This window comes from Pyxicephalus adspersus, chromosome 2 (assembly GCF_032062135.1).
Source record: "Pyxicephalus adspersus chromosome 2, UCB_Pads_2.0, whole genome shotgun sequence".
Taxonomy (NCBI): domain Eukaryota; kingdom Metazoa; phylum Chordata; class Amphibia; order Anura; family Pyxicephalidae; genus Pyxicephalus; species Pyxicephalus adspersus.
Genome location: NC_092859.1, coordinates 97,338,556 through 97,364,003, shown reverse-complemented (window position 1 = coordinate 97,364,003; position 25,448 = coordinate 97,338,556). Strand labels below are relative to the sequence as shown.

At 37.1% G+C, this 25,448-nt stretch overlaps 1 protein-coding gene across 4 annotated transcripts in view; it reads left to right on the top strand.

Annotated features, from left to right (window-relative positions):
* Positions 1-25,084, top strand: part of GPR37 (G protein-coupled receptor 37) — a 29,337-nt gene extending 4,253 nt beyond the window's left edge. The window contains exons 2-5 of one of the 4 annotated variants that reach the window (XM_072401586.1): positions 369-504; positions 589-4,829; positions 4,973-6,022; positions 22,793-25,084. In XM_072401586.1, the coding sequence (XP_072257687.1) occupies positions 5,048-6,022; positions 22,793-23,611 (1,794 nt within the window). In that variant the 5' untranslated portion in view covers positions 369-504; positions 589-4,829; positions 4,973-5,047 and the 3' untranslated portion in view covers positions 23,612-25,084. Of the gene's footprint in view, positions 1-368; positions 4,830-4,972; positions 6,023-22,792 lie in introns of all 4 variants that reach the window. The other 3 variants (XM_072401589.1, XM_072401588.1, XM_072401587.1) reach the window with 3 other exon arrangements.
* Positions 25,085-25,448: the final 364 nt, after the last annotated feature.

Genomic DNA, 25,448 nt, shown 5'->3' with positions numbered 1-25,448 from the left:
TCTTGGTCATTAAAGAGTTACAAGATGCTAGAGATCAGCTCAGCTACTAAAATCACCCACAACCTCACCTGTGTTTAGCAAAAGATTTCTTCTCCAAGCATCCATCCTGCACACGAGGGAGCAGGGAAGCCCCATTCGTATCTAGGAGTCGTCCATATGTAGGATATCCTTAACCCGGGGACTACCTGTATACCATGTAACAATTCAATTACAAAAAAGTCTGTAATTATAACTCGACGCATTTTGCAGACATCATTGTCTGCTTCATTAAGAGTATTGTATGAGACCTATACACAAAACATATAAAAGCAAACTACCGGTAAAACAAATTAAGAACATTATTTACATTAAATTACTTGTGTTCACAGGAATTGCTTTATTAACTCAACAATGCCTTTTGAAAGACATATAATCAGCATTCATCCATTCCTGTGCACATGCTTCAGTACCTGGCTGTATTGTACCGTACAGGAGAAAACAAGAAAAGTGAGATAAGCTAAAAAGGTAAGCCGCCTAACTTACTAAATGAAAGATAATGGGTACTCTTATTCACCAATACATTTAACTGTATAAATGATTCCATTCCAGAAGTCGCTGCAATCAAAGCAGCTTCAAAAGTACTTCCCATATTCATATGAATTGCTGAAAACCTTTATCATAAAAAAAAAATTAGTGAATATTGTGGTTCATCAATCCTGGACAACCTCCTCTATCCTGGTTGAGACCTCATCCATCTTGGCTAGCCTCACCATTTTGGCTGTGGGCCCCTTCATTTTGGCTGTGATCACTCAAACCATTCTGGCTAACCCTTTTGTTCTGGAGAGTGGAAATACCTTTCATTGAAGTGGTAAGTAATGCTCTCCATTTCCAATGACCTATTTGTGTCTATGGAAAAATCTTACCTTTATTGATAGTTGCCTGTTGTTAATATTCTGGAAATCTGCATGTATGTCTTCCTTTAACTTAACCATGCCCAATTTAAGTTGGTCATGTCCCTAGAAAGTCTAGAAGACTTTCTCTTAAATCATGTTCCACTGTCAACTGTAAAATATTGAAGTTTCATCACTTTCTGTCTTGGTGACAGTGATGGCTAAGGCACTTAAAGAAAAGTATTCTTCCCAGCTGGAACCAGTTATTATTATGGTTCTACATTTTATTAGAGATGATTCTTGTTGTAGTACAACTTAAGAGGGAAGAGTACTTTAAAACCCACCCTTTATCCACTTATCTTGTACCTGGTGTATGCCCAAGATGCTAAGGGTAGCTTCCCTTGCCTTTCTCGACCAGCTGATCTCGATGGTGGTGACAGAGGCATGTGGACAGCAGAGGAGCAGGAGTGTTCGACACTTGCAGTGTCCTCAAATGGGTAGTCAGGGGTGATAACATATAGGAACAGAGCAGTAGCAGGTCAGATAAGCAAGCCAAGGTCAATAGAATATCAGGGTTATCCAAGGGTAATCCAAAAGGCAGGTCAGAAACACAAGCCCAGACAAAACAGGGCATATATGGTCACAGAACAGGTCAAGCAACAAAAGCTATAAAACCTCTTGGCAAGGAAACAGTGGGATAGGGGAGTTTAGATAACCCACTTTGCACCAATGGAAGAACCAAGTATTTTGTTGCAACAGTGATGGATCAAGGTGAATAAAATGTGGCATAGCGGTAGGATGTAAAGAGCCTTAATTGTTTTCTCTTTTCGAGTTTTGACAAGTAAACAGTACATAGCTATTTTACCAATTTTTATCCTACTATTTATTATTTAATGACCTACTATTAGAGCTCTTCGTTATTTATGTAAATGTATATTTTATTTGGATCTTCTAAGATAGAAGAAAGGCTGCTATGGTTTAAATAATTTTGTAATGTAATAATTTAATAATGTATGTTACAGCTGCCCTTGCCTCATAATCCCAAATCAGTTTACCCAGCAATGTGCTGTGAAAATATTTAGCATTCCTGCCAATATAGTAGCTGGAAAAAGACTTGGAAAGACATCTATCACTCTTGGAATTACTGTGAAGAAAAATGTGTCTGGCGTTTCCATTCTCACTAGTTTAAACAAGCCTTTAGAGTTTAGAATACATAAACACATTTATGTAGCACTGTAATTACAGTGCATACTACATTTTAACAGCTTCGTCTGCAGTTTCCACAGTGGTGAGAATGTTTAGGACTCCTAGCTGTCTATTAGTATTATCCTGTATTGTACTTCCTGCCCTGTTGACACCAGTTGAAGAAATGGAGGGAACAAAAGTCTCCAGGTCAGGAACAAAAGATCAGAAATTAAAAAAATTGGAAAGAGATCTAACCTTTGCCCACTCTGTTTAATGCTTTGGATCAGTCCCAGTTGGGGAAACTTCCCATCAATTCTTTTCCCACCAGCCTCATGTAACAGGGTCAGAAAGTAAGTATCCCCAGTAGGAACAAAGTGCTAGGATAAGATTCTTTAGCACCAATAAAAAAAAGTGCACTCCCCCATGAGTTGTCATAGAGGTGCCAGAAAATCCTACCTTATTGCATCTCCCTCCTGCCCATATATTTGTCTAGCTCTTGGTCCAGGCCTGCAATGTGTACAGTATAACAAGCATGTGCTTCCAGGCAGAGTCCATATTAAGCTCTATAGAAAGTCAATATATGGATCTCGGAGGCTTATGCTGACCAGTTAAAGTGAAACTTAACTCAGTCTACTTTCTTGCCTCTTTGGACAAATAAACATCCTATTTATTGCTAACTACGAAGTGTAGGTGAAAACAAGATTAAAACACCCCTCTACTCATCCATTTATAGGTGGACCCGAAAAATTTAAAAGACATTCAGGTATTTAAGTCTAGGATTGCCCACCACCCAACTTTGATCATCACCATCCTTTTAGTTTTTTTTCCACATGTGGTCGAAAGTGCAGCAGCAAGAGTGACTGGTTATTTACTGTGTGTTGTCAAGGTGGCAGAAAAGCCAGCAAATGCTGTAAGTAAAACCTACCTGTATGTCAAAACTAAATAGGTTTTTTCTATATCTATTTAATATGGGTAAAAAAAAGTACCTGTTGATCTGGTCCTAAATATAGAACCGTCCTATACACACTTTCTGGGCTTGTTTCACACCACATTTCTAGCAGGTCAGCAGTTATATATTTCTGTATTTACAGGGTCTTTAAAGGGATATAACATGGAGGGATCTGTATTTATTGCAGTTTCTGGGATTTACTGTGTTTTTTGTTGTTTTTATTTTGTACACATTACATTTACTTGTGTTTTTTTTGTTTGTTTGTTTTTTCAGAAGATTGTCACTAATATTTATGTTCAAAATTTTTTTTCTTTTACTTGTACCTTATGTTGCATTTCCCTGATGTGAGTACATGTTTACTGAGGGTAGGTATTATGTTTGGGTATATAAATGGGACCCAATTTTCATATCTAGAAATGTTAAAATATTTACATCTCTTCACTTGGGAATTCAGATCCTGTTAAACAAGAACCTAAATATAAGTTGCACAATGCATGCAGAAGGAATGAATGGATTTACCTTCTGGCAGTTTAAAACAAGCTCTTCTAACTAAGGTATAGGAATTTTTGTAACTATTCTGCTAAATAACATACACCACTACTTGTATTCCTCGTTAATCTGGGGCTTCAGAGGATGATGTTTTTTGGTGTAAAAAAAAAGACTGTTTTTTTTGTGCAAAGAAAGTAGAATAATCTGAGTATTTAAAAAAAAAAAAGTATATATATATATATATATGTATATAACAAGGTAACATGATAGTTTTGATTTAATGGTAAATGCCCTCTTTGTTGAAACTAGTTTTTTTTTATTTTAATAAAAAGGTAACATCATGTTCCCTACCGCAGAGAATTTCTATTTCCCTGATAGGAAAAAATTCAAGCAGCTGCTTCTCCTAGATCTTACTTGCAGAATTACCAGCTTCTGCTCATCCCCCCCTTTTCTCCCCCCTCCTCCTGCACAGCCTTTGTGTCAGCCTTAGTGCTAAGAGAAGTAGCTATGCTGTGCCCAGACAGAGAATGGCACCGCTGCTGCTAATTCTAGCACAATATACTGAGGTGAAGGATATTTTTCTTTGTTTGGAATTTTCATAAGACATTTAGGCTTGTTTCTATCCCATTTCTTTTTTTCTCTGTGTGTTCTTCTAGATGAATGCAGACAGACGCATGTGAGCGTACCCAGCAAGGTGTGATAATTGTTTAGAGTGACATTAGATGGAGAGATACAGTATAGAAGGGAGGAGAAAAGCTGTCTCGTTTACAACCCTACACAGGCGCAGAGAATGGTCTTGTAAAGCCTACAGGCGGGGCTCTTCACTACTTTCCTCCATGCACAGCAGTGACAGCAGCAGTACAACCAGGGAGAAGCAGCTTCAGAGGCAAAGGTCCTTCTCCTGCACCTTGACAACTAAAAGAGCCTGATCTTTTTCCTCACCTCTCTCCAACTCAAACAAAGGAAATCCAATGGAAATGTCATCTTTCATTCGCCACCAAACCCTGTTCTGGCCGTCTTTTAATGTCCAGCCTTTAATCTGATCCGATGACATCCCTGCAACCTGTTTACTGTGAGCCTGGGAGGGATTAATTTCATTTGTGATTATTAGGAAGAGAAAGACCTATGCCTTGGTGTATGTGCAATGAAGCAGAGAAAGAAAATTTAAATGAGCAGCCAGAGTAAAGCTAACAGTTCTTACAAAGACTGGCACGAAAAGGGTGGAGCCCGGGTATTTATTTGGATGTACAGCATCAGCTTACCTTAACTTTTCTACTACCAGGGTACTACCGGCGTGAGCACAAAAGCTAGACTGAAGACAGTGGCCTGACCTGCAGGTGACTTTTCACTATGATTTAATTTTGTAAAGTGCTGTACTTCTGTAAAAAAAAAAAAAAAAAAAAGGTGAAACTTAAAACTATAGAGTGTCATTTATTCACACCATATTCTTCTCTTGTCTCTTCTCGCTGCTTTTGTTTAGCTCTCCAGGATCAAGTGACATGCATGAAACAGCTAATTCATTTCTACTTCATTGACTGAATGTTCTACTTGAAACATGCAGTTATCATTTTACTCCATATTTTTGTTCTTCGGAGCTACAATAGTGAGCAACCATAAATTACAGAAAGATCTAAACACTGTGCAAGGAGATGGTTCAAGATGGTGCCGTAGTCAATTTCCCTACCTTAACAAAGTTTCTTCAAGAATGGCAACAGATGAAACTGTTGACCGCAATTCTTCCCATGAAGGTTTTTTGAGAAATCTAATTTGTCAGTTTATACATGGAAGGTTAGGTGAACCTAAGGAACCGGCATCTACTGAACAGAACTGGCCAGGTGACATGCAAGAAGCTGACACAACTTCATCACCAAATATGCAACCTGATAGCATTTTCTGGGAGCAAAGGAAGGTGAGCAACACATCCATGGAAACCAGGTATACTGAACAACAACAGAAGGATCAGGCTAGGATTGACGTACATGCTAGGAAGAAAAGGGAAACTTATGAATGGCAATGGAAGAAAAGTAATGATAACGCCAGCAAAACTGACAATGAAAAAAAATTCTTGGTGGACTTAAATGAAACTCTGCAAAGTCCAGATGAAGGAAAAGAGACAGAACCACATGCCTTGTCTTTAAACGGATCAATTCCCTTTGCTACAAATGATCTGAAAGTATTTTCTGATAATATGGAAATTAATCAAGCTTTGGTACCAAAAAATACAACCAACAATAAAAAATTACATATAAAGAACCCATTTTATCCATTGACAGAAGATTCCTATGGTGCCTATGCAGTGATGTGCTTATCTATTATCATTTTTGTAATTGGTATTATGGGCAATATGGCTGTGATGTGCATAGTTTGCCACAATTACTATATGAGAAGCATATCCAATTCACTTTTGGCAAATTTAGCCTTCTGGGACTTTTTGATTATCTTTTTTTGCCTTCCACTTGTGATATTTCATGAACTTACTAAAAAATGGCTACTGGAAGACTTCTCCTGCAAGATCATACCATACATAGAGGTAATCATTTTAACTTTTATGAGAAATGTTGTTTGACGTGAACTTTTTTTATAGGTATAAGCTTTATTAAAGACTGCTTCAGGCATCTGCCATTTATAAAATTCTGAGTATACACTTAACCCTAAGTGTCCTCTAAGTGGGTGAGAAAGTCAGTTATGTCATGAACTGGTCAGGCCACCAAAAAGTAACAATTTATGTCATAGGTTCAGTAAAGCAGACTTATTCATTCACTTGTTTCCTTTTAAATCTCTTAAAGGTCTTAAAGGTCTTCAGATGTAAGCTTTCCCTTCTATACTTCCCAGCTGCATTTCCACCCATTTAAAGAGTCTCATGCCTTTTGCTATAAAAAATAAATAAATAAATAAAAAAAGACATTTCTACCTAGCAGACTTGAAAAGCACAGCGATCTCACCACTACATTACCTGACAGACATAAAACACATTGTTTGAGTACCTGAGAGATATAAACTATAAGGTTTTATCAATCTCCTAGCCTGCACAATAAATACATGAATGATTAACATTTCTATTGACTCGTACATATGTATATTTGCCTTGCTATCGGGTATACTTTAAAAAGCATAATCTAATGTAAATGCTTACTTTGTAGTAATTGTTCATATTAACATTTTAGTAATCAACACATAAGCTCCAAGGTTTCTGTTTATATGGAGCCACATGTCTTACTAATAACTATGATATATACAGTGTGTATGTGTATATATATATATATATATATATATATATATATATATATATATATGGCCATCATGGAGCTACAATTCCCTGCATGACCAACAATTCAGTGCAAGACTGGCATGATGTGCTGGCATGTTAAGTTTTTTTAGCATCTGCATGCAAGATTCTGTGTGAGTATGTGTATGTGTTTAATATATTATCCATATATATATTATATATATATATATATATATATATATATATATATATATATATTTGTATTATGCGCGTTTGTATAAACATCTCTGCCGCTGTCATTTAATACACTTTATGCCTTCGCCACTATAATATTGATCACATAAAAGAGAATTGTACTTGATAAGTTATAGCAGGCACATTCTCCAGCCATGGACAAGCATTGTTAAAAGACTGCCAAGATCTTGTCTATGCTTTGGTATTAAATATGGACTCCTGAAGCGGTTTTGCCTTCTCTCTATTGCCATGCATATTTATTCCCTATTAAAAAGTGACCAGCTTTAGATCAGTGCCAGTTTTTTTGGCATTCACCCTGTAGCTCTGTCAAGTTCACAGTTAACTGGCTGCACTCCACTGTCATTCACATTGTGCATGATTGGAAAACAAAAGAAGTGTCACTGGATGTCAACCATCATGTGCTTTGCCAGCAGTGGCCTGTACAATTTGTGTTCCTGTTATAATTGTAATGTATAGCATTCTGAATACTAATAGGGTAAATATTGTATGCAGTGTGTTTTGTGTCTAGATCTTTATATGCAATATAGGTGGAATGTACATTTTTTAAGTTACTACACAGGCTCAAACTTGCTGTGTGCATTTGCTTCCAGTCAATGTTCTCCTCTTATTTTCTACATTGTTATATATTTGGTTTCGATTTGTAACTTCTAATCTTCGTTTGCATAGATGTATGTGTGCTACCTATGCAACAGAGAGTCAATCCTTTAGGAGATTTATATAAACTGTATATGTATACATTTGGTGAAACCTTCAGATAATGAGATATATCTGCACCACAAATGATGAAAAATCACATACTACTATGGCTATCAGAAAATAATTTTTCATACCATGAGTCTCATATCCAAGCAGGTATCACTATGATGGTGATAGGGGAATATGTTTTCTATATAGGGACAAACAATAGGAAGATAGGGATATAGGGATAAACAATAGGAGAATGAGGCCTAGAAAACACCTAATTTTATTGTTAATCGCCTGCATATGGGTCCCTTAAATTTGTTTGATACACAGAATATTTCTTACACCTAAAATGTGAGATCTTTATGGTGTGATCTATGAATATTTATCACATCTTTTAGGTAACTTGGTTCTGCAGGCAGTAAAATCTTGTAGGTCACAATACCCTAATAGTATCTACCTTTAGGCCTATTCATGGTAAATTTAAATTGAGCTATGAATATTAGGTTATGGAATAATTGTATACAGATGAGAACATGTTCTGGTTTGTAATTACCTGTAGCAATCCTAATGCTGATATGTGGCCTGGTTACTCTTCCTTCGTAATACAGAAACCTTATAGTGTAAACCCAATTACTAACACTTTAACATGCTAATGTAATTTAATGGTTTTTAGTCTTTTTTAAGTATGCAGCCATCATTAACAGAATAACCGATGATCCTGGGTTTGTGTTTAGGTGCTTCCTAATATATGTGTTTACAACTGCATTTTAATTGTTCACCTGTGTTGTCACATTTGCCCCTGGTGGAGCCCCCATGCATCCATGCTCATAACTTATGAATGGTCCACTGTTGTCACTATCAGGGAGTTGGTCCAGAGCAATGACATGCAACTGATGCTGGAGTAATTTCATGTAGACAGATGCAATGCAAATATACCAAAAGGTAGAAAATGTTCTTCATAAAAATGGCAATGGTTTACATAACACAGTGCTTAGAAACCATAATGTCATGAAGCTGGAGTTTAGATCTACTTTACAGTGATTGTGATAGACTTTTTGCAAGTTGTATTAAAGTGCATATTACTGTGGCTAGTTAGAAGTCCTAAATAGTAGGGCTCCATTTTTTATTTATTACAAAAAGCACACCTCCACCTCCTTAATTCAGAAATCAACTCACCCCCTTCTTCCCTTAGAGGCTCAGAAACCTTCACCCAGTCCCTTTTCAGGCTTAGGATTTTCAGCCATCTTGGCCAAGACGAAATGATGCATTTTTAGTGCATGTGCACAGGAGTTCATTCATTCTGGTACTGGGGTATGCTAGAATAAATGGTACAAAATGGTATATATAAGATGGTATATGTGCATGCACATTACAGTATACTTCTATAGACTATTCTATTCATTTACAGTATATTCTATAGACTATTCTATAAAATTGAAAACAGACAGGTAGGTTTGAGCTATTGCTGAAATAACATAGCCTGTCCCTTCTGCAAGAAAGATCCCACCTCCTAATAATTTTTACATTTTTAGTTTATTTCCTCTTTAAATATATATTTATTCAGATTTGCAAGTGTTTGCTACATACCCTGAGAACTACTACACCAGTGTGGACAGGTTTATAATGCATTGGGCGTTTCTATGTTGTGGTGTAAATGAATTAAGACATCCACATTTTATGTTGCAAAAATGTTGGAAGACTCAATTTAAATTTCATTATCCACATTTCACACTGTGCATAATACTTTTCAAATATTTGGATTCAAAGGTTTAATTGAACAAACAAGTTGGAACAAAATAACCTCAAGGCCCAAAAGTATTTATCAGTGCAAGCAGCGTGAGTAAGAACAGCAATGCTTAAAGCAAATCTGTCACACATGAAGTAACATCTCAGTGCTGTACGGCAATCTAAGCTGACTCAGAATTCCTCTTTATTTTCTAATGTGGCCATTGATGGGTAATTGACAGTAGATAATTTGTGGATTTGACACTTGTAATTAGAAAAAAACTCTTAAACTGCATGGGCACCATACTGAATTGGGTCTCCCAGTCCCATTTTGAGCCTGATTGCTGCACCAATTGAAGTATGCATTGTATTCCAACATTAACTTACTTTTACTGAGTACTAAGGCTGTAACTTGTATGACACAGCTGTCATGTAACTGTGATCATTTGGCCCTCAGTGTTATTGGCAATGATTTGATCGGAAAGATCTGCTTTTGTAAATCTGATCCAAACATTGTCCGCTGTGGATTTGCCAACATACATTTCAGCACCGGGGAAGAGCTGTGGGTAGCTCACTGAATCTGGCTGCTTTGGTATAAATATACATTAGAAAAATACAGTTCCGAGTTCTGCTTTAAACAAATTCAGAGACATCAGAAACACCAAAACACTTGAACCTTGTTGGTCTCAAGCCCTACCCCATAGAAGGTGTCATGGTTTCCAAAAACAAATTAAACAGCTGTATGTAGTTTGGGATAAATGGCCATAGAGTATTAGGTTATACTTGCACAAATCATCAGCAGGTTTAGTTATACATTTGGCTGATGGGGCAAAAAGGGTGCGTTGAATTTGCCCACCAACAAAAATGAAAAATAATTATCCTATTTTGGCATTTATGATGGAATAAGACAAGTGAATACCTTCTGTTTTAGGAAGACTTTAATTTTCTTTACACTTTGTCATTTACGAATGAAAAAAGTACAGGATGTGATATTGAATTTGCCAACGTTCAAGTATATGCAGTGAAGTTACTGGAGGGTATTAACTCATATTAGAGAATAAATTAAAAGCAGACATTGAACCAAACAAGAAGTACTACTCTGTGTGCCATAAGGGTAATATCCTACGGAGCTACAGTACCGACACGGAGGGGTGTGTTCACATACCTAGGGATGTCTTCTGCCTTGGGTGCACCTAGTCTCAGGGAACTGCAATATACACACTTTTGGGAACCACAGCCATGTATTGCCTCATGTAAAGAATGGTCCCCAACCTATATAAGTGTATATGTATATATATATATATATATATATATATATATATATATATATATATATATATATATATATATATATATATATATATATATATATATTGTGTGTATATATATATATATATACACTGTACACTGTATATGTATATCTTAATTTGTAAATCATAGTTGTCTGCAGGTTTTTCATCTGCAACCCTTTTTTAAATTACAGCATCTAATAACGTTTTGTGCTTTATAAAAAGAGGTTAAATATAATATCATACATTTAAAAATTAATATGCCATTTAAAAATAATTTGATGGAATTTACTCAATTGTATTAAAAGAAAAAAATTCCAATTCAGATTACAATGTAAAAATGTTTAGGAGTGTCTAGTTTTCATCATGGGAAAGAAACTCATTAACAATAAATACAGGCAAAGTTCTATCATCAAAGGCATTCTCACAAGTCTAAAATGCATTTTTCTGCACAGTACCCGTTTATGCCTAGTTACAATTGCTGTATAAAAATTAGTTTAACGAGCCCCATACGTAATGCAAAGTGAAGCTTTTACTTGTGGTCAAGATGTGCATTTATTAATAAATTGTCATAATGAATAGCTAAAACAAAGGCACTCTGTTTATAGTGCTATGTCAAGGAACAATGCACTTTGGTTAGTGGTTTGTGGGAAAATACACAATCCAAACCATTTAACTTTTAGGAATTAATTACCAAATAGCTATAGGGACATATGACAACACAATTTCCTTTGAGTTCAGATTAGCAGACTAAAATAAGATGCTTTTATACCTTAACTAGAAGAAAGCACGTAGGATCCTTTTTAATAGGGAAATTGTGCATGTATTAACAAATTTTCATAAATCAGCTTTCATCATTTTTGTGGGATCCCAACTTTTTGGAATCTGTATGACTAGCCTTTGACCTTCAAAACAGTGTTTTCTCCATGAGGAGTTCAGTGAGTTGTAGTCTGAAAAAGACAAAACTTCCATTAGACTTGGAGTTGCTACCAGTGTCACAAAACACTAAGGGTCCTCAATATTTAGCTGGCACATTAGTTTTAGTCACATAAAAATGGTTAAGCCTGATTTTGAATGGTTTCAAATCTTAGAATCTGGTACGGGAAAGAAAGTTCTGTAGCAGTCACTCCAGTGTTTTACCAGAATTTTATTACAGATAGTTTCTAGAAGGGATAGATAAGGTACAATATTCCCAGAAAACTGTAGCGAAAGTGGAATGCATGTGAATTTTCCCAACAGGAAAATGTTCTAATGTGGAATCTGGAATCCCATCCTTAGCCTGGTTGCTGGCCCAATAGTAAAAGTCTAACAACTACAGGAACTCTTCAAGCAGTCATTGGGCCTAATTTACACAAAGCTTTCCAAGACTGGAGAAGATACACTTTCATGTGTGAACCTGTGCGATCCAAACACAGGTGATCCAAACCTGCAATGAATCTGGTCCAGAATTGAAAACATTTGCCAACAAATATGACATTTTTTTTAAAGAAAAATTTTCCAGGTTTGCTGCATCACCCTAGTACACCCATTAAAGTCTAGCTTTTCCAGGCTTGGAGAGCATTAATAAATCAGACTCTTTGGGCCTGATTTATTAAAGCTCCCCAAGGCTGGAGAGGATACACTTTCATCAGTCAAGCTGGTGATCCAGCAAACCTGAATTAGATCTGGTCCTGGATTGAAAACATTTGCTAACAAATAGCAAATGACCATTTCAGGTTTGCTGGATCACCCTGCTTCATGGATGAAAGTGTATCCTTTGCAGTCTTGGAGAGATTTATTATATCAGCCCAATGAGATATTGTGGTCCCAAGAGAGTAAATTCCCAGCTCATACCTAGAGCAAGACAGGACCCTGTAAATTAAAATGCAGGATCCTACAAGTAAATTATCGGGTACCTTGTACCATGATTTAAAAATTCTTTACAGCAGTATTATAAAGTGGCCACCTCTCAGCCTTTACCAGACACCAGCACAGAAATTAAAATGTGAAAGCTGTGAATTCTATGGATACAACTCGCATCTGATCCCCTCTCTACCATGCCTTACAATATTGTTCAGGAGCAGTTTTTTTTCAGCATTCCCCAGATACATTTTAATTTAGAAAACTGAACTTGTAGATCTCTTTTCCTTTTTCCCTTCAGTTAAGCAAGAAAACTCTGCAGCACATCAGGCATAGCTGCTATACCTGTTAATAACGGAAAAGGTGTCCTTACTACACCAGATCCAGCTTTCAGATATTGGCTCTGATTTACTGACACTGACCCTTTCCTGAAATTACTCCAAATATTTATCCCATTCCTTACACTTCTTAGCACAACTCCCAGTGAATGACAAAGAAAGTATTTGTAACTTGAGCAATAATTCCCTAAGCTTAGGAGCAACCTGTGGAAAGCAGAACAAAGTTTTGACTGTCTAACTACAGCCCTGCTTTCTACAAAAACACAAAATCTGGGCTTGTGTAGTTTGCACCTTTTCAAAAGTTAAGCCTATTCTTGTGTTGCATTGTCTAATGTTCTTTTGGTACAAGGGATCCTCAGCTAAACTTCCCCGTCTAAATGTGGATACACTATGATAGTGACGTAAATCATCTGTAGTTGTGTATAACTGAATTACTTCCTGACTGGGTTCAGATAATGTAATACAGAAAATCTCAGTAGTAGGGAAGAGAATAATTTGTTAGTGTAATCAAACATTTGTTAGCTCTAAGTAAAGAAAAAATTACCTAAATTACAAAACGACAATCTTTTTTTAAGCTTGAGCAAATTTAAAACATGGCTGAATTTTATTCTTTATTCCTTTTTCTATTGAATTTGTGAAAGGAAATGAAAATTGGATTGGAAAGGTTAATGAAATAAAAAAATTTAATGACGCTAAAATGCTGAATGTTCTGTCCTCAACTATTATCTGTAAACTTGTAACCCACCAGAGCTACATTTTTTCAAATACAAATTCAAACTTAGCACTCTGTTATCTTTGTCCAGTAAATCCAGGAGCTGTTTGTGGGTTTACATATTTATAGTGTATATAAATACTAACAATTACCTTACAATATCTTATTGGATCTCTTTTGGGCTTTCAAGTATACCATCAAAAACATTTGTTATATCTGTTCATTAAATGCAAAAAGAGACTATTGATTGTGTCAAAATCAAGAACAATATTTCAATATTACTTACTGCCCATAGTAAATTCCACGTGTGTCAAAGATGGAGGAAGGCTTACACTGTGCCATGTCTATGTATGGAATAAAAACAAATGGCAGTACAACATGTTCCTGTATTTGACAATTATTTTAAAGGAATTCCATAGCCAATACCAACACAATGTTTTGGGAACTGATCGGACCATTCATTAAGGTGTAGATATACAATGATTTATGATGTATTTTGTAGCCATGTCCTAATGAAGGTGTTTATTAATTCCACAATAACTTATGTTGGTTTTTGCTTTGGAAGTAAGATGGGATATAAATGTGTCTCCTTTTGTTTTCTGTATGAATTTTATATATTTTTTTTCATACTTATTTGTAACACTGCTTGGGTTACTTTGTGTATTCTTTCCTTATATTTTATGAATTACACTGGCATGGAGCAATTATGTTCTGTTTCCAATATACCTTGGGGAATGGATAAATTAAGTGGCATGAAAAACCAGTAACTCCTTCTAATCAAGAGCAATAGTTAACTTGTCCAAGAAAACCCTATATTGAACTGGTACTTCCAATATCCTAATATTTAAATTTAATTGGAAAACAGCAAAAGGGCTTTAAAACAGGCCCAAACTCATACCACCACCTCACATGTTTAAGATGTTAGCTAGGCTTTCCCCCTATGAAACCTTCCTCTCTGTGTTTACAGAAGAAGGCTGTAAGATGGCTAAGCCATATTTTAAGATCTAAAGCCTGGACACATTTACTAGACAGAGATAACCTGGGTAATAAAGACTTTAAATAGTGTATTACTTTTACCTAGAAAGATCTTATGTAAGTGCAAGGTAAACATTGTGTATCACAACTTAGGGCAAATACGGCTGCCCATGTATACATTTGACTGGGAACCATTCACTTAAAACGAAAACCTGTATTAGCAGTAAGAAGGCTTCCTTTACTGCCACTAAATCAAAGCAAATATGTAGATCAATAGTTTTCACAGTGAGCCTCATTTAATAAAGCTCTCCAAAACTGGAGACGATAGACTATCCTGGGAGAACCTGGGCGATACAGCAACCTTGAAATTAATTTCTTAAAAATTATTTGCTATTGAACGTTTTTATTTTTGGACCAAATCTGTTCTAAGTTTGCTGCATCACACAGGTCCTCCTATGATAGTTTATCTTCCCCAGTCTTAGAGAGCTTTAATAAATGGGCCACATTGAGTCAATACTCAGGAAGCATTGATGCCAGAGACAGCCAGTAAGGAAGCTTTTTCGGGAGGAGACTGGTAATGAAAATTTCTAACAAAAGGTAACAAAAAGGTTATTTATATGTGTTCTGTATGGTTGTGAAAAAGCAAGATCTCCAAAATCCTTCATTACTCATCCTGTAATGCACTGGTGACAACACTTCCTCCGTCTACCTGTATAGCTAGGTACTACAGGTATTGAGGGGGTGCTGAGAAGTTCCTGGCTTTGCCCGAAAATAAGCAATAAATAATTCAACATATTCCCACCTGAGACTGATGCACTTGGTACAGCGTAGTTGCAGCTTTTCTAGACCATTCAAATAAAAGTCCATTGGTTGGGCCGCAAACCACTCTCAGCAGCATCTTTGATGTCAGAAATGTCCTCAAAACGTTGCTTCTTCAGATGTTTGTGAGTGAGTAGGGGGGATGGTGGACCAATTGGAAACCCAAGGTGTTCAATTTGGCAGCCACAACATTGGACGTGTGTGCAGGTGCATTGTCCTGCAAAAAAAGGATCCCTTTGGTCAACTTTCCACAGTGTTTCGTCTTAATTGCCTCCTTCAGCTGGTCCAGGAGGTTAGCATAATACTGTCCGGTGATACTAGAGCCCTGGTAGTTAGTCCACCAACAGAATACCATCTTTGTCCCAGAAAACGGACTCCATGACTTTGGCTGATTTCTAGGTTCTGAACGTCTTCGGCCGCGGGGACCGCTGTGGCGCCATTCCTTTGACTGTTCCTTCATTTCAGGATCATAGATGTGAAGCCAGGTTTCATCCTCAGTCACTAACCTAGCCAAAAAGTCCAAAGGCTTTGGATGCTTCAACTCGTTCCTTCTTCTGATCACTGTTCAAACATTTCAGCACCCACTTCGCTGAAAGCTTGCGCATATCTACAATAGTGGTGATAACAAACCCAACACGCTCCCATGCGATGTCAAGTGTCTGGGATATCCTTTTTTGCGGATATTGGCTGGTCCTCAATAATCAGCTCATGGACAGCATCGCAGGTTGCCGGGTCAGTTGAGGTTGGGGGGTGCCCACTGCAAGGCTCATCCTCAACAATGAAATGCCCAGTCTTGAAACAAGATATCCAGGTTTTGACAGTGTTGTGGGAAGGACACTTCTCCCCCAGTGTTTGTGACATCTCATTGTGAATGTCTTTGCTGACTTTCCTGGGAGAAACAAAAACTTCATGGCAGCCCGTAACTCCAACAACGTGGAACTTGCTTGTGCCTCTGGCATCACAGCTTCCCACTAAAAGAAAATAACAGTTTTCAGAATCGCAAAGACCTGATATTTGCACAGGTACAAGATGTTAGGCTGTCATATGCCCCCATACTCATTTTTCTATTTCATCTGGAAGTGGGCAAAGCCAGGAACATCTCAGCACCCCCTCGTGCAACCCCTTGAGTCCTCTGAAACTGGGTATAATATAAAGGAAAGCATCCACAGCATATCCTTGGTCATGCATGCAGTTCCTATGTTGAGATTATTTGCCTGGTTTGCACAGGAATTTTCAGATACACCTAAAGTGTGTTGGGGATGCATTCTTTCATAATATACTCATCTGTGAGAAGGAAATGTGGGTCAAAAGCTACTTCTAGGCTTCCAGAAACCAGAAGAGATGCTAGGTTACCCCAAGCCACCTCACCTTTTATATTCAGAGTAAAGTAGAGAAAAACATTAAAAATTATGAATCAAGATGTGCATGGTTGTATTGCATTTTGAACAATCCAAAGCTGTTGCATATCAGATCTTCTATTTAGACATCTTATCATTTGGTTCCATGCTCAGTTTGTCATAATTAATTAACACACATTGTATTACTGTTTTACATCAAACTTGTGACTCCCCTTTAATCCCCGCATAGCATTCACTAGGTAACTGTCAGCTACTGTCCTTATATGAAATCATAACTTGATTTATAGTAAAGGATGAATTTTTACAATAGAATAGAATACAATATGAAATCCAGAATAATAAACGTTGTAGGAGGATTTAACAAAACTATTAGTGTACAGTTACAAAACATGTAACCGTATATACTAAAGACCATTATCTAAATGTATTGAAATTGTGACAATGTCATATAAGCTGCACAAACAAACACATATAAGGACTTTTTATGCCATATATGATCATATGGAACTACACAAGTTTTGGTATACATGAGTGTTGTGAACATAATGTTCTTTACATTTCAGGGACATTAGGGAGAACAAGGGCTCACATTCACTGTCATTTTATCTAGCAACTCAGGTTTGTCTTTTTGTTGGTGAAAACAAGTTAAGTGTATATAACTCAAGAAGAACCCAGGTGATGCCTGGTATTTTTTAAAAGCTGAAACTAAGGCAAAAATCCTATATGCACAGTTTCAGAAAATATATGTGAACATTTTTAGGTGTCAAAACAACTGCAATCCTATTCCGGCTGCCTTGTGATCCAGAAAACATATATAGAACATATAAACTGTGATAGATCACTGGGGGTTGCTCAAGTTAAGGGGATGCTTACAGGGCAGATCAGAGGCAGCAGACTCCAAAAGTCCCAAACAGCAGTTTGTATTTGTTTAGGCAAGTGTTACAGCACACTCTCCAGCACTTCACAACAAAAACAATTAACAGTAGCCCGGCTGGGCCTCTGGCTACCTCACTTAGGTACCCTCTCTTACACACATTCACTATATCAGTACTGTTCCACTCACAGTTTAAGGCTTGTTTGCCCACTGGCTTTCCTGGAGCTCTGGACCCTTTTCCTGCAGCCTGGAACACACTTCTTTTCTACCTGGAAACTCTGGCTCTCTCTCAGCCTGGAATCTACTCTGGCTCCCTCTCAGCCTGGAATCCACTCTGGCTCCCTCTCAGCCTGGAACCCACTCTGGCTCCCTTCCCAGCCTCTTGCTGACCACTTCCTTCAGCCTCTTGCTGATCAATTCTCCTCCCTTGCACTTAAGTACAGGTGGACATATCCCAAATCAGGGTTGGGCCAAGGAACCCACTCTTTCAATCCCCCGGCCGGCTCCAAGTCCCTGGTTTCTTCATAAAAACCTATACGTCAATTAACACTTTCTTTTCCCTGGAGCCATTCTAACACTTTCCCTGACACTTTTGGGACACTGTGTCACAAAACATATATGAAAGTAAAGACTAAGACCCACGTTCCTCAACTGCAATAAGGCAAAAACCCAAATCCAGTGGCCCATCTAGTAATTTACCAGGGATCTCCAAGCAACAAACCGATGGGCCTTGAATATTATGCCTTTCAGGCTAGGCCAGCCATTCTCAACAAAGGTTTCTCCAGAGAATGCAAGGGGTTCCTCAAACTGTTGTTGATTTGATAATGCCTATATTGTTCTGGACCCAACACCATTTGGTAGAGGCAGTTTTATGTTCTTTTTAGTACTTTATAGGGGTGGTATTCCAGCCAATACAATAAGGGTGAACATTTTGGCTTTCCAATAAATTGATTTTTACTAGGAGTTCCCTAACACCTGAAAATAAATCAGGGGTTCCTCAGGGGTAAATGATTGAGAAATGGTGGTTTAACCACTGGTTCTGTGTTGGGCTTTATAGAAGCTAAGGACATTTTAGGATAACAGATACCAAAGGTACTTCTATCTTACTTTCTTCTTTCCTTGCCCTGCCTGGATAGCCTGAATACCATGGTGTGTGGTCAATTTTTAGCCTGGCCATTATAATGAGAAAGCAAACAAATGTGCACCAACAATCTAAAAGGGCACTTTCTATCCAGTCAGATTCTTTCCACCGTTTGGAGTGCACAACATTCTTATTTCTTGTTGATGGCATTAGAGCTGTGTTTCTTGTCCTTTCTAACTTGGGGAACCCTTGAAATAAAATTTAGATCTCAGGGGACCTCTGCTAAAATTCTTACATCCACAACTTACAGTACATTAGTGTGGTGGTTAGTGGGAAGAAAGGCACCCTTACAGATAGCCAAAAAGATAATTGGTGTTAGATATACTGACCTGGGAGGCACAAATATATTTTTGCTCAAGGACCCCCCTAGCAAACTCTGGAGGAACCCTAGAGTTCCACTGAATCCTGGTTGAGAAACACTGCATTAGAGTATGTAGTGTCTGTTTCTAATCAGACAGATTCTGTCAAATGAAGGTGAGAATAAATATTTAAAATGACAGAAACAGAAGTAGAGCCTGCATATGTAATGAGCAAATGGGGTTACACCAATGTACTGTATATTAGTTACACAGTATACATGGGTATAACAGTACATTACAGCCAAACTTGGGAAAGTTTTGTTTTGCAGATGGGAAAGGTTTAGTCCTCTTTCAGGCTCCTAGGTGCTACCAGGTACTAAACTTACTGCAGGTTAATTAAATTCTTCCTCCAGAGGAAGAAGAGCAACCATACAACCAGAAGTGACATGGTTCTTCCAGGAACTGCAGTACAGTCCAACCACAATGGCAACACAGCCACATACAAAAGCATGAACATAGTCATTCCCAGTCAGTCTTGTACAATTGAATTAGAGCAGTTGGGAACACAATTGAAAATCAGTACATTTCTTAAATTTGACTGCATGTCTGAAATGGACCTGACAATTATTATTTCTGTCTGTGTAATTCTGAGGAAATGTCCTCCTAATTTCTGTACTAGTGATAGGTTTAGAGAGACAAAAATGATGAAAATTCCCTCCAATGGGACATAGACCTCATAAAGGTTTCTTTTATTAGTGTGTGCAAAAGTTAAACCTTAGGTAATCTTGACTTTTTGACTTGGGTTGTCATAGGGGGAGTCTAATGATCTGGCTTTTGATTTTTTAAAAAAAAAAATCCTAGTGCTTCCTTAACTTCCACCTTTAATTGTATACATAGTGCAGCTACAGAGAACTGATTTCTGTGGAACAAACTTGTAGTCTTTGTCTTGCACAATAGTAGCAGAATAATTTACAGCGCATTCATTAACATGTTAATTATTTACTGGGCTGATTATGAAAATTAATTGGTAGTGAAAATGCTGTGTCAGATAAAACGTGAAGTACTTAAAGACAGTTTTTTTTCCACTAGAGATGTGAACCTCCAGGATATTGATCTGTTTGGGTTTCAGAATCACTGGTAGATATACATAATGCATTTTATCAGATTTCCCCTGGTGTCAGTTGTTTTTTGTCCATATGTCAGTTTTACATAAAAATCAGACTGGCTGTCCAGATTCTAGGACAAAGTGAGGGGAAAGAGTTATAAATCCAGAAGCTTGTCTCTGCTTTCTGACCTCCGCCTCATGTTGTGATACAGAATGTTCTCAGTTTTATTTGAACCGGTGGGAGAGAATTACATGACATGAATAAATAAACTGAATTATTTGGGAATTCATTATTTTTTCTTATCATATACTTTTCCTAAGTAGTTATCGGAGATGTCAACTTGGGAGAACATATTATTGGGGGCGGTTTATATTATGGCAAAAACTGGGTGTGGAATAAGGGATGCGTACAATAAAAATACTGGTTAACATAGGAAGTTGTGCAGTGGGATTATAAAATAGGAATAGATAGAAAGAACCAAGCATGAAAAGATGTCACACTGTTTAACAACTAAGATTTGACCTTTGATTGAGAAAAAGACATATGACTATGGTAGGAATATTGGAATATGACTACAATAGGGACATTGAGAGCTGCTCCGAGGTACATGACTAAAGATTCTGTAGAGCACTGCATAATATCTTAGGGATATATTTATATATATATAAAATCATAGAACAAATCAGGAACAAATAAAGAAAATGACTTCCAGTGCACAAAAGATGTAAAGCAGTAGTGTGACATATTTATATACAAAGTAAAAAGCAATACAAAAATGTGTATAACTAAAGAAGTACTATGCAGTATCTAAGCATGTCATCAACTGTTCAGAATTTGTAACCATACTTGTGAAATAAGAAATCTATGAACATATCAGGACTATCCTGACTGATCTGTCACCTCCCTTGTAGTTGGTAAGCTGCTGAAAGTGTAATAGGCAGCTATAACTGTATTTGGAGTAGCATCTGACATTTCATTGTAAGACTGTTGCTGCTGGTGTAGCAGAAAGTAAGACCCAGTATGTGCAGAACAGGAGGAATGGGGATCTCTATAGCAGATCACTCTGCCCCAATGGAATGCCGGTTCTTATCAATTAGGATACAAGTTTCTAGCTGGAGGATGGGGTGTACCTGTGTCTCTAGGTAACACCCACACATAACACTGACACTGGATGACTGAAATGAAGACAAAAAGACGAAGGGGATAGGGTAACAGCCCAGGTCAGTGGGGGAGGGCTTGGTGATGTTTGTTTAGTTCATCCATCAAGAAATTAAATGGGCTCAGGATACAGCCTCCAATGCTTTTTGTGTGGAAGGTGACATGTGCAGGAAAATGGAACTGTTCCCTTTCAGCATTTATGTATACGCAAAATAAACAAACTCCTCCTTTTTGCTTGTTTTCAAATATGCCGTTATAAAGTTTTTTTTTTCAGTAACTAGATAGGAAGTGCAAAAAATACATGTATGTAATGGGCAGAGTACCTCCTCTATGTTATGGAGAAGAGGGGTAGAGGTCATGTTCTTTAGTCCTCTATATTCTTGCAGTTTACTATGTTCAGGACCAGGTAAACATTAAAGGAAAAATGGCTAACAAATAAATGATGGAGACAACACATCTAAGCACTTGAAAATCACTGGTCAATTATTTTGGTTCTTAGTTTTAGATACACTGTAATACACAGTTTGGATGATGGCTGTATGATCATCAGCAGCAGGGATTGTCACTAGTTGTTTACCGGTTGCATTTGTTTTTGTTCGTTATAAATATATACTATAGTATATGTCAAAAGTCTGTGACATTGTTACCTTTTTGAATGGAGTACAGGGATACAAATCTTGCATGAAACTGTTAGTAACTCTGTTCTTAAGGAAAATGGCACCAAAATATTTTAGAGGTAATAAAATTATTAATAATAACAACCTTTATTTAAAAACTTTGAACATATAATACAGTGCTGTACAATAAATAGGGGTTGCAGATGACAAACCTACATAATAGACAATTACAATTTTAAAGTAGCCTACACTTGGTTTGGTTTAGATAATTTAAGTCCAATTTAGCTATACACTGATAAAAATGTAATTTGCTGTTTACTGGTATAAAGGCTGTCTGACCAAAAACTGGAGCATGATAATTGAGATGGGCAAAACAACCAATCAGATTTTAGACAAAGATCTAGACTTGGATTGAATCTGGTTGGATTAGTGGAGAAATCCAAAATTTCAAGTCGTAAGTTTATATTTTTATTGACACGACCTGACCATCCCATGCTGACAGCTGTCCGCCTACTTTACCCATTAATGACAGGTATAGTACAGCTCAGCAAGTGCGGCCTCCAGACAATGTCGGCTGTCATTGTAAAGTAGCCCACTATACTTATCAAAGATAGGTTCGATTTTCCAGTTCTTTTCTGTAGTCAGAATAGCTCCATTCTGGGTAGGAATTGACTGTGATTAGAACTATCCAACCACCACTACTTAATGGTCACTACTTTATTATAAATTTAGCTTTACCCAAAAGGACCAGTTCCATCCATTTACCGTCCATAGCTAAATATTGCATTTCATAAATACAAACTCTTTACTTCTTCTTTAAACTTAAATGTCTTATTTAAATGCATGTTTGTAATTTTAGTTCAACTGAGTTTCTTTCTTTTGCAGGTAGCCTCCCTTGGTGTTACCACATTCACACTGTGTGCCCTCTGCATTGACCGTTTCCGTGCTGCCACAAATGTACAAATGTATTACGAAATGATTGAGAACTGTACGTCCACGACTGCTAAGCTCGCTGTTATATGGGTGGGTGCACTCCTCTTAGCACTGCCTGAGGTTGTTCTGCGTCAGCTGACCAAGGATGAGTCTGCATTAAGTGCCAACACTCTAAGTGAGCGATGTGTTGTTAAAATTTCTACCGATCTTCCCGATACCATTTATGTTTTGGCTCTGACATATGATGGCGCCAGACTTTGGTGGTACTTTGGCTGTTATTTCTGTTTGCCTACTCTCTTCACAATTACGTGCTCATTAGTAACAGCAAGGAAAATCAAAAGAGCCGAGAAAGCTTGTACAAGAGGAAATAAACGTCAAATTCAACTTGAAAGTCAAATGAACTGTACTGTAGTAGCGTTAACAATATTGTATGGTTTTTGCATAATTCCCGAAAACATATGTAACATCGTAACAGCTTATATGTCCACTGGGGTCTCCAGGCAGACTTTGGATCTCCTTCATCTGATCAGTCAGTTTCTTTTGTTCTTTAAATCATGTGTTACCCCGGTTCTTCTTTTTTGCCTTTGCAAGCCTTTCAGTAGGGCTTTCATGGAATGCTGTTGTTGCTGTTGTGATGAATGCATTCAGAAGTCCTCAACTGCAACAAGCGATGATAATGACAATGAATATACAACCGAGCTGGAACTTTCCCCTTTCAGCACTATACGTCGTGAAATGTCCACATTTGCTTCTGTTGGGACTCACTGTTGAACATACATGTTGATATTGACTGTATTTGTAAATATTCTGTAATACACATTTTAAATGATTTTTTTTTAGTTCACAATTTTTTAAAAGCAGCATTTGACTTGTGCAAGATCAGTTTTGGTATCTATATTTATTATGTTTTAGGTCTCCTAACAGGGTACATTTCAAATAAAAAAAAAAAAATACTATTAACATGTTTTTGCACCTTAAAGAGCAAGTTCACCTTTATATTATTTTCCTGCTTCTATTTGCAGTGTTTTTCCTATTTCCTACATTTAATTTGAATGGACATTCCTTACATTTTTTAACAATACATTCGGGGTCCCATTTGTTTTTTATTTTTTTTAAGAAAAAAGGCTTTTGGGACTTACTCAACCTGTTCGTAACTGCCAGTTATACCACAGTGCATGCCACACAAATGTCAGAAGAGAAGCAGCCTATACAGGGAAGTTTTTATTTTTCAATATTAGGCCCACATATAAAAATGAATTTTAAAAAATGATACATAGCACCTAAGTATGAGATGTGTTGCTGACTACACCGGAGCTCCGGGCAGGTACATAACTGCCATTAAATCTTGTTAAAGATTGCCTAAACAAATAAAGCCATTCCTAAAAACAGCTAATAAAAGTACTGAGACTTGTGTTTATTTCAGCTTCCTGTAATCCTAGTGATATCAGTGTAAGCCAGTCGGTCTGTACTGCACTTTATAGTGCCTCAGTCTGACAATAAGTAGATTGAAGATAAGAACAGCATTAGTGATGAATTTAACAACGTGCCCTGTACAGATAGATATCAGATTTCAGTGGCTGGAAATGATCTTTCATGATCATTTCTAGTGACAGGAGAACAGAAGAGTGCTGTACATACAATTGTGTGTATGTCTACGGAGAAGAGAGGGGAAAAGATGGGTGAGCAGCACCCCGCTGTGCTATTTTCCATAGGAAAGTTTAGTAGGCATCCCCTCGGGTGTTTATTGATCTATTGATTTATTGGAGGTGGCTTGGTGACCAAGCTGTAATAATTACATAATTCATCAACCAGCTGTGCTATCTGGATTACAAGGTAGGCTGAACAGAATAACTTCTTAGGTAAAACATACATGCATCTCAATTGTTTTCCCAGATTTTAGCTTTGAGCATATACCGAAATGTTATATATGATATAAAACAGCTTGTTTTTCAAGCTGCAAAGGTGAATTTACGCTTTAATTAGTTAGTCTTTAGCTTTTTGATAATCATACAGCTGGGTACATTTTTAAATATTCTATAAAACTAGGTGAATTTATTAAACTTCAAGGTGGTTTGCACTGAAATTAAATATTGTAATGTTTTGTTTATCTTAACATTTCAAAAATTAGACGTTGAAATAAATTTTATTTTGTTTTTTATGAAATGTTTCTATTAATGTAACTTTATCAAACATTTGTAACATTTTATCACACCAAACTATAAACACTCTGTATTGACACCTGAACCCAGCATTCTCATCCGTTCATTCACATACTAGGAGTTAACTGCTAAGGTTTCAGTCATCCTTGGTCTACGCAAATAGGAACGTTCTCATGTTACCCCACCCCATTATATTCGATAATATAATTCATAAGGTCATATTACATCATGGTCTGCACACAAAAGTTTTAACTGTGTGGTCTATGTCCAGGATAGTTACCTCTCTTCTACCAGGAGCACATCCATGACATATATTTTAAATAAGGATTTTCTGAGACAGACTAGTTGCTAGAGACCTTGTTATCAAACAAAAATATTCATGGTCCACAGCTCTACAACCCAATCTTTATATCAATAGAGGCAAGGAAAACAAGCTGAGATACCTGCAC